General features: G+C 48.9%; 4 protein-coding genes across 4 annotated transcripts; 2 read left to right on the forward strand and 2 right to left on the reverse strand.

Annotated features, from left to right (window-relative positions):
* Nucleotides 1–1,422: 1,422 nt before the first annotated feature.
* Nucleotides 1,423–2,932, reverse strand: CONPUDRAFT_155367 (uncharacterized protein; the record flags this gene model as incomplete). Its single annotated transcript, XM_007772103.1, has 12 exons — nucleotides 1,423–1,454; nucleotides 1,508–1,534; nucleotides 1,600–1,672; nucleotides 1,737–1,801; nucleotides 1,854–1,886; nucleotides 1,940–1,993; nucleotides 2,045–2,119; nucleotides 2,176–2,242; nucleotides 2,295–2,368; nucleotides 2,425–2,663; nucleotides 2,719–2,845; nucleotides 2,902–2,932. The coding sequence occupies 12 exons, from the start codon at nucleotides 2,930–2,932 to the stop codon at nucleotides 1,423–1,425; spliced, it is 897 nt and encodes a 298-aa protein (XP_007770293.1).
* Nucleotides 2,933–5,357: 2,425 nt separating this feature from the next.
* CONPUDRAFT_58506 (uncharacterized protein) lies at nucleotides 5,358–5,770 on the reverse strand (the record flags this gene model as incomplete). The annotated part of the gene is made up of 2 exons (XM_007771565.1): nucleotides 5,358–5,402; nucleotides 5,513–5,770. Coding segments are annotated over 2 exons (303 nt in total), but the record flags the coding sequence as incomplete, so codon positions are not given.
* Nucleotides 5,771–8,584: 2,814 nt separating this feature from the next.
* On the forward strand, nucleotides 8,585–9,221 carry CONPUDRAFT_91179 (Erg28-like protein; the record flags this gene model as incomplete). The annotated part of the gene is made up of 5 exons (XM_007772104.1): nucleotides 8,585–8,612; nucleotides 8,664–8,798; nucleotides 8,851–8,941; nucleotides 8,991–9,109; nucleotides 9,169–9,221. The coding sequence occupies 5 exons, from the start codon at nucleotides 8,585–8,587 to the stop codon at nucleotides 9,219–9,221; spliced, it is 426 nt and encodes a 141-aa protein (XP_007770294.1).
* Nucleotides 9,222–11,448: 2,227 nt separating this feature from the next.
* Nucleotides 11,449–12,173, forward strand: CONPUDRAFT_155369 (uncharacterized protein; the record flags this gene model as incomplete). The annotated part of the gene is made up of 3 exons (XM_007772105.1): nucleotides 11,449–11,775; nucleotides 11,827–12,075; nucleotides 12,135–12,173. The coding sequence occupies 3 exons, from the start codon at nucleotides 11,449–11,451 to the stop codon at nucleotides 12,171–12,173; spliced, it is 615 nt and encodes a 204-aa protein (XP_007770295.1).
* Nucleotides 12,174–12,300: the final 127 nt, after the last annotated feature.

A 12,300-nucleotide genomic window follows, 5' to 3' on the forward strand; every position in this document is an offset into this window, starting at 1 on the left:
CTGAGCTTCGGCGGATAACCAGCTGTGAACATGCGACACAGTGTGGATGATAGAGCTATTATATGTTTTAAGGACATCTTTACCCTTCGTTGAAACAATTTTGGGCGCTGCAAAAGGCGACAACTCTCAATATGTCGGAACGATGACAGAGTGTCCTCTCGAGCCTTGCCATAATCTTATAGCCGCTGTAACGGCGACTTCGGCTCAGCGATAACGCCCTGACTTTCCTTTTTGAGACCGGCTATGGTGGACGGCCTGCCTAATATGGATTATCGCCACCCGCGCGGACTGTCTATTCTGACGGTATTCGGCCTAAAACACTGATTCGTGCATTGCACATGCACCCTATGCTTGCGTCACTCAGCGATTTTTTGTAAGGTAGATCGCATACCAAGGACATCTCAAACCTAAATTTAAGCAAGTTGGGCGAAGGCAAAATATTCCACACGCGTTACACAAAAGTCTGTCTATTCTGACGGTGAATCACAGTAAGTGATGTAGTGTGGCGTGTTACGTTAGGTTTCAAAATTTGATCTCCGGTCAAACTTCCATTCTTAGAAATGGTGTTGATGATGCATGATGCATGATGCTTGGCTGAGGAAGTGTATTGCATTCTCACGATTTGATGTAACAGATATAGATGTAGATGCCGTTCATGCTGGAAAGCTGCTTATTCGAAGCTACTTCCATAGACGTGCTCTGATCTTAAAAGTTCTAAAGCAAGAACGATCCTCCGCACGGGAAATACCTCCTTTAAAAGGCGTCAGCCAAATGAATACAAAGGGCAGCGTTCAGAGCGGGTTTATTGACCCGGATAGGTTCTTCCGCGCTCAGGAAACCCTTCGGGAACATGAAACCAATATGGCACTGTTCCGGTTCATTTTTTGGACCTAAAAACTCGCACCGTAGCGTTTACCCTAGATATCTGCTTTGGCATCATACAGGCGCATCATCAATCACCACACAATTGGTATGAATATTGAGTATTATCGACTAACCGCCATGGTCAGGCCGCAGCCGATGGGCATCTGCCAGCGATTTGCGACCATTCTCTAAAACATTCCCGAGATATGCCTGAGTTAATTCATGCTTACCCGCCGGACACCAATACTGGCCCCAATCTAGGACTGTTCCTGACCTGTCTCACACAACACAGTCTAAATGATATATGGACATGTAATTGAGGCATTTCACCGAGTACATTACCATCACCGTGGAATTGTATTTGTATCCTTGTTATTTGAGACTACGTGACACATACCTTGAAAGCACATAAATACTACCAAGCATAGGGCCCTACTTCGAGGTGTGACAGCTTACAGGAAGGATCAGATAGACAAAAATGTTACATTTGCCGTGCTAGGACCTGTGGATATCTTAGCTGAAAGCAGACTCCAACCCCGTTTAGAACCGGAGGTAGCTCTATTTATGAGCGCGAGCGATGATGTCAGCGGCTACAGACAGAGAGTCAGTCACCACACATTGCTTGAACGACAAGCTGGCATACCTTGAGCACCGATCGCGTATGCAGTTGCTAGAGACACCGCAACGCACAATGTTACTTCACTGCGAACCAAAGGTTCAAGTGGATGCACGTACTAAGAGTGTGCGACGCGAAATGGAGCGGAATGATCGAGAGGTCAGCGACTCGGACATTTGTAGTGCCGTACACCTAGATAGGCAAAGCCGAGGAGTTCAATAACTAGAGTTGATAATTGTTTGCAGTAGTATATCACCTTAAGGTTGGGGTCGACTACACCACCCTTATCATTGGGCAACATCGACAAACTCCCCACCGTGTCTGAACATAAGATATCAGAGACCTTGACTTGGTTGAAGGCTAGGAAGCGTACGATATGTAGTAGCACTCGTCGTCTTAAGCCACTCTGGAGATTGAATCAGCCAAATCTATCCACCGTGATCTCAAGCGAAAACGTACCTGCGAGCTGCGAATCGTCACAGTCTGGACCTGGGTTGACTTCAGGCTCGTCAACTGACAGAGGATATGAGTACAGGATGGAGCATAAGAACTAGGATGATTTACCGAGGATATCGCGGAGTGGCGAGGTCTTAGCCATCTTTCGCACGAACTTGGCGAGTTCGACGAACGTCTGCAGGTCTACAGCAGAGCTGAGAACACGTAACCAGCAACCGAGCGGGTCCCTTTCCACATACCGACGTCATGCTCAAAGTAATGAGGATCGCATTCCGGGTTCCCATTGGGGTCAGACGACACTGAGTGCTATAGTACACGTGTTAGCCCCCGCAAGGTTGACTAGATGGAGCTGGCGTACGATAGTTCCCCGAGAGAAGTTATGATTGAGACACAGCAGAATTGTGAAGTACTTCTTTCCGGGTTTGGGAGGGTCTGAACGCCAAGTCAGTACCTATCATAGCCAGACACTACCTCAGAGCACGACTTACTCGGGTGGCTCAGGAATCCTGGGACAAGGACAAACTCGCCAGGAGAGCTGTTGGGATCCTCGAGCCTCTGCAGCTGGATCTTGTACTGCTCCTGCAGACCCGGCGAGTACGTATCCCATTCGTCCAGGATCTTCTTCTTGGCAAGGGCGTATACGTCCTTGATACAGTCGGAGATGGCGTGCATAGGGGTGAACGCGAAGCCTGTGATTGCCAGCGTGAACGCTCCTTCTGCTTTTTTGCTAAATGGGTCATGTCAGCAAACTCCACAGACGGGTGCACAGGAAGGTAGCTCACTGGAGCTCGACTTGTTCTTTCCTTGCTTCGGGGTCCCGCAAGATGTCCAGAGTGATATCCTTGACATCGACTTTGAGCTCTGGTGTAGCATATCCGGGGAGGAGCCCGAGAGATTCACGAATGAGACCTTGAGAGCTGTCAGTGACCGACGCTGGCAGCACAGTCTTCTGGTTCTCTTCGTACGCGCCAATGATGGCTTAGTGGAGAGCTGCATTGTCGGCCGTGTAGGTGAGTAGAGCTGAGGTGCTCGCTGCGGTGGTCATTGAGTCAGTCAATATACAGTCAAAATATTCCGTGGATTCACAATTACCTCTCCAAATAAACGCGAAGACGAATAATACTGAGGACTTGGGATAATAATGGGCCGTGGAGGGAGAAAGAGCGTTGTCGAGACTAAGATTTGGAAATGAGACGGATAAAGTAGAACAAGAAGGAAATCACAAACGTACTGCTTACGATCCTAATGACTACCCCCCGGTTCCATACCCCTCTCTTGAGCCCCAGCATACACGTTATGCATGCTGGAACAAATCCGTCATTGTGTATGCTATTGAACAGGAATGCCACGCACCAGTAGATTGAAGTCGCACCGGTCAAACTTGACGATATTAGAGATAGCCCCGTTCAGTTGCGTCGCTAGACGAGTCATTCATTCCCAAGGCTTGTGTCTACAGGTAGCAGAGGGACTCCGTAAGCAAAGAAGGTGAAGAGAAACTGGGAAGGAAAGGTCGTTACACGGTGTAGGGCGGGGACTACGTGCAATGAAAGGTCTGTATGCACATGGTTAGGAGCTGATCGTTTGAAAGTTGGAAGAAATTTCGCACCTGGGAACCGACGTGGAACCAGGACCTGTGATAACCTATAGAATGGGTAATGGCGAGTGTCATGAAGCCAACCCGGGAGGCGGAGGAGAACAGGTAGAGAAGGATGGACTCAAGAACGCGATGTGTATGGCAAGAGATACTGGACAGCGCCGAGCGAACATCGGAGACGCGTCGAGACGCGACAAAGTCCCGAACTCCGAGTCCTGACTTCCGAAGTCCGACTATCGACTTCCGTCAGCCAATAGGATCTAGGCTATCCTACGGTGCTGTGCCACAAGACATGGCCACTGCGGGAAAACACAAGGAAAACAGCGATTTTACCCGGGATGAAATCGAGAGAAAGAGGTGGTAAGATGAAAGCCTTTTCCTCCGAGGTTTGGGACCCTTTTTTGCACAGGAAAAGGCAAGGAAAAGGTATTCTTTTAGCCGACGTTTGCGTCAATTTTGCGCTGGTAAATGTATGGGTTATTACCGCATTTGGTGTCCACCTTCCTGATTTAGATGTGTTTTCATCCATTCCCCGCTCACAAATGCAGGCAAAAGACGGGTGAAAAAGGCTTTCATCTGTCCGCCTTCTTCAATGACTTTTCGTAACAAAGAAATCGCAGCCTGTCTGCAGTGGGCGATACGCTCCCGAAAAAAGGTTCAATCTCCGCTCTTCAGGGTTTCACCTTCGACTCATCGACTTCCTCTTTCTGCGTTCGCTCTGCGCAGCGTTGGGCTAATGATATCGGCCCGCGTCGCATGTGCATCTGTGATAGGCGCTCGCATCTTCAGCGCTTCAGATTTCGATCTAGCTATATTCAAGACGAGTCGCACACGCTTCCGCATGCTTCATCATCCGATTGTTCTCAATATGGCGGTACGTTGTCCGCGGGATTATGATCGCACCCAAGCTTTTATTGCAGGCCCCCTCATCCTGGTGCAGCACATGCATGAATGTGCTGAGATCGGCGGTCATAGCCAGCCTGCGGTGGGACAAGTTAGATGCGGAAAGGTACGTGACCGCACAATCTTGTTGAAGCTTAAGGGGGTTCCAAGGAGGTCTCTGATCTTCAAGCTTCAAATCTGTGAATTCACATGCGTCGTCTCCTATGAACCCGTTTACAACTTCGCCCGACTCCCTGATTGATCGCTCTTTATTCCCTATTTGTCGAGATTAGTGAAGCGTCAAACCATCCCGCGCTACTGATGGTTTCGTACTCCACTATGGTCACTTAAAGCTGAGGCACACAGAGGCACACCTGCTCTCTCGTCTGGTCGTGCCCGGCATAGCGAACTGGTAACCTCCACAGGGAGTATGACCGCGTGCTCGCATTTCTATTGTTGGTTCCCCGAAGACAATGTGCTTCAGTCTGGCTCGCTTCACATGCATACACTTACCGGCAGCGATACCCATCGTGCCGGCGACTTGTTTGATCTGGACGCGAGTGGCTTTCGTCGTAACTTGCAACTCCCGGACCTTATATGTTTGATAACTATCTGTCGACCTTCGTAAGGCTTTCAGGTCGTCGCAATTCACAGGCGATCGAAAGTTGAGTAGACACCAGGAGAAATGTTCTCCCATGGTTATTGGTCTCGAGCGTAAGGTGGCTATCTATGCGCTTCTGTGAGACAAGATATGCAAAGCGACCCGAGCGTGGAGGAGTAGGTAGATCAAAGGTGCCCGTAGCCCTTAATAAAAAGACCGTAGCGGTCTCTTGCTAGTGACGGCCTTTCACCATTGTAACGTTCCTGACACAAGTCATAATTTATAAACAAGCATACGCGAGCTGTGTAAATAATTTTCAAGAACAAGGTCCAACGTACGATCGTTTACGAAGCTGCGAATCTCGAGCTCTGCCTGAGGCGAGCGTCGATCTTGTAGAATATGGATCTGACAGGAAATGAAGTACTGGCGAGCATACACTTTCAATTTATCCTCAGACAGTACGGCCAAGGCCGGGGATCTGGTTCAGAGGAAGATAAACTCTCGGGAGCGGTGCGATGACTGTCGTTAAGCCGGCCAACAGCGCCGTGGCACCGGCTGTACCAAGGCGCTCGTACATGGCACCCGCGAACCAGGGGAAAGCGAATCCGAACGAAGAACGGATAAAGCTGTTGCTCGCGAGCACAGAAGTAGCAATGGGCCAATCAACGACAATGAGGTATGTAAAGTCCGACGTGAAGACGAAGAGGATGCTTGTCCCGAATAAAACGGTGGCAAGCTCGGGAACAGTCCAAGGGACCTCAAGATACGAGGTGAATGCCAGCTAGAACAAACCTGAAGAGCGACACAACGTCAGATACTATCCGAGTCTGAAATACCGCAGGCATTCAAACTTACTGATGGGATAGAGGACAGCACTGGCAATGCCTACAATGAGATAGTAGAATGAAGTTGAGAGGAGTGAGGAGATCATGAGACATGCGTCAAGCTCTCCTCGCGTGAGTTCCATCAGGCCTATCAGTGTACATGGTCGAATCAGTATGCAGAAGCAAGATATTGAGCGTTCAGCACGTACCGACACCTGAAGGTTGACAGGAACTTGATTATCGAGTTTTCAGCTGGGCAATTCTCCTGTCTTCGCAGCTCGGCCTAACAGCCCTAAATTGCAGCTCTGATTGACTGGATCCATCTATAATTTCAGCAGCACTCCTCGTTTGAGCACGACCTCACTGACAACCCGAGTTTCCAGAAAGAAATCCCATATGTCGGAGATTGGTCTCGGCGAAAGGGACATCGCTGCCGTATTGTTGTATACGAAGAAAGAAAATGAAGGTGCGTGACGAACTTGGCGTTTGAGGTAACCACGTCGAGCATGTAATACGGCATACTGTCGTCACTGAGGATGCTATACCTCGCAGCCATAGTCGAGGATAGGAAATTACGTTTGATGAAGCGCGAGTACACGTGCCAGGCCGCTTAATTTACCACCCGTAGGCGAAACATGTTAAAGCCTTGCGAATAGCTCTATGGTCAATATCCGCTAGTTCTAAAACATTACAAGCTCACCGGACGCTGAAAATTAGCGGAACTACGGAGAAAACTAAGAGCGGGTGGCGACGTTGAAACTCGAAATCAGGATTGTCACGGATGGTGAGTCATTAACTATAGGGCAGACTCGGGCCTGGATCTTGCAACGTAGTTGAGGAAACCCGAGATCTATGAGCGTTTTCAAAAAGGAGGCGTGGATTGGAGAGTGGGGCAGGCCCGTGCACCAGTTTTATGACGGATGCAACAGCCAGAAGAACAACGGGGGCGCTTTCCCTACTAGAACCAAATCATGCAACAAGGTTCCCTGAGTCGGTGCAGACGACCGACCTGGAGCGCTCGGGATGAACACAGTTGACTATCACTATATCACTTGCGAAGGGCATCGCCTTGGGAATCATTTACCTCGCCTATACTATTGGTAAAATTTCCTCGTCCAGGGAAGCTGAATCATCTGAAGGTCACTTCGGAACCGACAGCGAGAGAAGGCGGTATAATAATGCCGCCAGCGGCATATATGAGCGACTCTAACCAGGCGAGAGTGGGGATAAAGATGACGCTGAATATTCTCCTTCGCCTAGGAAACGTACGGTTGGCACGCGTGACTTGACGATGAAATTTCGATGAAGACTGAGAGTTCGATTGTCGAAGGTGGAAGATGACGGCACTAAGTGTGGTGCTGAACTTGAGTGGAATATGTGCTGTCCATCTTGGCCTTAATCCTGAAATGTCTTTCTCATCTTCATGCAAAAAGATACTGAACAACAGGCTTTCAATATGACTGGTAAGGAACAACTAGTGCCACTCACCGAGGGCCTCGCGCTATGCATATCTGCGTGTGTCCTTGCGTCGTGCAGAAAGAAAAGAATAAGTATGATATAAGTTCCCTATGAAGAGAAGACCAGAGCCATGAAGAATCAGCAAGTGAAGTGGATATTACTAACGTTTACTAGTACTCACGGCAGCACGACAGACAGTTTAAGACGCTTGGAGATGGTAACTTACAGCGGATTGCTAGGTATCTTGACTGCCTCGCCTAACCATCTGACGATGTCTGCCAAGGTTTGCCGCTGGTGCTTTTCCGTGTGTCAAGCTCTGTCGGGTCGCTAATTTAGTCTGTCTCATGCATCCAGCTAACGAAAGCTGAAACGCCTCAAGTTGACGTTTCAACAGCCAAATGTCTCCCATTCACTAGCCCGTTCATCACCGCCGCTGCACAACTGGGAGCGGCACGACGCCAATTAACCGACCTCATGTGAGGACCAGGTATAGTCGGCGAATCACTCCACATCACTTGTGACTGGGTGTTGTACTCCGCCGGTGGATGTGAGTCTCATTGAGATTGATTCCGACGCGATCTACCAGAATCTCCCCCTGAGATATACTTGGGACAAGGCTCCGAGTCTCGATCCAGAAGGAACGTCTATTTTCCTTCCAAACGATCTGCCCAAGGGATACGAATCTCAGTCCCATAGATTCCCATGGCCATCCCAGCAGAGTTCATCGTTCATCATTCATCTAATCTACAAATAAAGAATCTCAATGAGCACTTTTCGCAAGCAATGGCATCGGAACGTTGAAGACGGCGATGCGGCGGCCTCATGGCCAACCTAAACGATTTCCGGTATTTCGACTTCACTGATGCACGATCCTTCTGATCACGCCTTCCCATGCTTTGCCTGACTTTCTTGCATTGTGGATATCCTAATATAATCGCCGTATGTCTGACCTCTCACGCGCAAGAATTTCGTAATAACTAACGACTAAGACTTAGTATACTAGCACTACTACAGCTTTCCATGGCTGCTCGCCCTATATTCATAACTTAAGTCACAACTTTTGGCAATTGGAGTTTTCATGCAGTATGCGCAGCCACTTTACCCTGCTGCATCCATACGTGTGCCTTACATGTACAGGGCTGCGTCTCAATGATTTATTATTAGCTGTAGAGCTATATAAACACAGATATTCTCACTTGGTCTGCCCGGGCTTGTCTTACCGATTCGCAGCAGCATAGACGGTCGGCGCAAGCGCTTGCACTAGTTGTTAGTAGTATAGATCCTCCAGCATGTCGTCACTCAGCTTGTTCCTTCGCTGTGAGTTCCATCTTTCTCTGACAAATATAGCATGGTTTACACCTTCTTCAGTTCTACCCCAAGCGGAAGGCTTGTTGCCTAAATTCCAGCTTGTCGCCGCGTCCCTATCCATCTTCAATACGGTTCAAAACTTCGCTACACTCAAATTCACGCGTCGATTATACGGCCTTGCACCCCCTCAGTCCGGTTTGCCATGTCTGATTATTGCTGCGCGCGAGTTGCTAAGCAAAGATGTCAGTCACAAACCTCCACGCGAGGACGTTCGCGGTATGGACACTCACTTCTGCGGTGGTGAGAGGATATGCGGCATATCATATTAACAACAAGAGGTCTGACGTCGTTCGAACATATGGGGACAATTGCTCATATCACCTGCAGCATCTATGACATGGCTTTGTTAACATACCTGATCGCCTTTGGTCACTTCACCTCCGAGATTTTTGTCTACCGCACAGCCAAGGTTATGTCCCCGGTGTTCAGCACCCTGGTGATTTCGAGTGAGTTGCTATCACACCTATGTCCGCATTCGATCGTTGTTCAACACTCCACCAACAAGCTGTGTCCCTTGTGTGGATGACCACCCAGTATGACTTCTATGTCAAAGCTTAGCAGTGTCCGAGGTGCGTGCTTAAGAAGCGCCGATGGATGGATGATGGATTCAACTCGGTTGTGTAATACTATCATTGGTAGGGATACGCGTTTTAAAGGGTCAGAGTTACCATGAGCTCAGACGGTGACATCGTCAGGGAGGCGACTTATGATATATATGTGATAAAACGCTCACAAAGGATAGCGTAGGCCATCAGTGTTCCCTAGTGCTAGCCACCAACAATTACATATGAATTCAAGGAAAATATATAGCGAGGATCAGGTTTGTAGAATTTGCCATACTGTGAGTTTTGTTACTTGGCACGCTGAAGGGAATCGTGCACCATGGACCAACTCGGGTTCAACGCACCTTCCCCTTCTTCCGCGTCAGTCTTCTGAAAGGCTCAAATGGGCGCTAGCCCTCATTTGCTTGTCGGCTTACGAGAGTGTAAGAGTCAAGATGGATCGATGAGATCGATGAGATGTCGGACAAACAAGATCAAAATTACCTAGGCAAGCAGGTTAGCCATCGACCCTTAAAAACTTGGCTTGAACAGCGGAAGTTGAAGGTAACGTTACTTCAAGTTGGTATGTACTTACGGTATTGCGCCAGTATTGCGCCGAGTGTCTGGGGCAGTACACGTTCCGATATCCGACTTCTACTGGTTAATACCCGCCGATCATTTTACTTTACTCGTATCTTCAATATTTATCCGGCTTGTGTTTTCTCGTGCAATATGAAGGCTACTAGGGTTAGGGTCTTGGTCGAAACACGCGATAAGGGTGTCCTCGCCCTCATCAGCAAAATAGAGCTCAATCTCCGCTCATTGCCTTCGTTCGCTGCCTTTCTCCCTTTTCGCGCGCATCACAGTGCGATGTGATTCGTCCATGTATGCCGCGCATGCACAACGCATCACATCTTCAGATCCCAGATCTCAGCGCCAGCGCTCAGCGTTCAAATTTCTTGTGTGAATCATACTTGCTTCCATTATCCATGAAGCATCAGGTTCCTCAGCCCAGCGGCGGCAGCTTCCGCGAGACTATGATCGCACCTGGGCTGTTGTAGTGCTATGTTTGTGTTGACATCGGCGGTCCGGTCAGCACTGCGGCGGCCACAACGGTACGTGGTCCCATACCCCGAATCATACTCAAGGCATTTCAGGGTCTCTGATTTTCAAAGAGCCGTGCTATATCAGAGTGAGTTGCAAGTCAGCTGCCAGTGTGCAAAAACGTCGTTTGCTTTCAACCTTTGATATGAATTCTTGCTCAACTAAGATATACCTTTGCTGCCTTAGTCCGGCTCATGAGGTGATCGGATGAACTAATAACCCTAACCCTCAGCTTACTGCCAAGCATGATACGGTAAAGAAATCAGAAATGTTGAAGATACGAATAATTCGATCTTCCACTGCAGGGATTTACATTTCAGGATAAAGCGTTGCATCTAAGGTACAGTTGCTTCAATTTGTTGAACCCGGTTGATGTAAAGAAAGGGAGGTCAATGTTAAAGTATGAAAAATGCTTATTTTTATGTTGTAGGCCCGCTATATCTCTTGTCCACTCGTTCGGTACACTCCGAACTTATGCTGGTAGCGGCGCCCATGACTCAGGCGTCTGATCTTCTGGTTGTCCGCTGTTCCTGAGGCCTGATATCCCTGTCGGGTAGCTACCCGGGGAAATACGTCCTTGTGATACGGATACAATTTACCCAGAATCAGGCACAAACTAACAGGCTGTATGCACTGGGTTAATGTTCTTGCCGTCTAATCTACAGCAAGCTTAGGTTTTGATCGGTGATGGAAATGCTCAGCAAAGTTGGATGTCGGTGGGTTCCGTGACAGATATCTATGGGAGTCGTCTTATCGGCCGAGACGAGCCTCTACCTACTGTAAGTGCCGAAGCACAGCGACGGCTTCCTTGTGATGCAATACCAGTATGAACGGGTACCAGGTGTGGTCGATGCGTGCCTCTCATATCTTTCAACTAACACTCTCCTCTATCCATAGATTACAAGGCCTCAAACCCAACATTGGTCCTGCGAACGCCAACAAAGTGCTGCGATGCATAACCCAGAGTGCATTGTGTACCCGATATCAATCCTTGATTAGTCGGTTCTCCTATCACTGCTTTGGCCGAGCCCGTCTGCTGTAGCTTCCTGTTTCCTCAGGTATATCAATGCACCTCCCCATCCTTTTCCCGTTTCTTCCTTGCCACCGCTGTGCCCCGGATTCATAGCAAAGCATTGCTCATGTCTACGTCTGACTCGCTCCTCTCCTCTTCTTTCACTTTTCTTCGGTCTGTGGTGGCCCTCGCCACGTTTCCTCTCGTCATTATGCACCCCACCCTCCTTCGCCCCCACCACCGTCGCCAATGTCAGCCTAGTTCGCCCACGGGTACAAGTCCTAATGTTTCGTGCCATGACACTGACAATACCGACGACACTGATGATTCCGACAACTCTGATCCGCTTCGCTTGGAAGTCATCGATATCAACGAAGAAACCTGCAGCACATCTATTCTTATCTGGGCCGACGAGATGAGTACCACCCTTGAGGAGGTATCTGCCCCTTCCGTGGTAAACGGTCTTCGTCGCACCACAACCTGTATCTGACTCTTGACTTGACAGGAACTTGATTCGAGATTTGAGAGCGAAATGGATTCCACGAACGTTATCCTGGAGTCCATTGTTCTTCCTGTCCTGAGCCAGTCTCTTCTCACTCATCAAGGGAATCTATCTCCTCCCTCAGATGATCGCTTCCGGCTCTCCCGCGGCGTAGACCCTCCCTTCAAAAACACACCCAACAATGCCTTCAACTTCCCCTTCCGCGTTCCTCACAGCAAATCATGCGCTCCACGCCAAATGACCAGTAATCAAGTAAACAAGCCGGCTACCAATAAGCCGGACAACGTCTCTGACGCTTCAATGACCCTTAGGGTGATTCAGGATCATACAGTCAATATCTCAATCGATGATGACTTGTTATATGACACCCTTCCCGGGTTCTCAAGCTCCTACGCTCTGCAGGTCTTTACCGTTGCAGTGAGCGAATACAGTCAGAGGCCCAGCTCATTCTGTCCGTCACCGGTCTTTTCGGATCGT

Source organism: Coniophora puteana (genome assembly GCF_000271625.1).
Source record: "Coniophora puteana RWD-64-598 SS2 unplaced genomic scaffold CONPUscaffold_8, whole genome shotgun sequence".
NCBI lineage: Eukaryota > Fungi > Basidiomycota > Agaricomycetes > Boletales > Coniophoraceae > Coniophora > Coniophora puteana.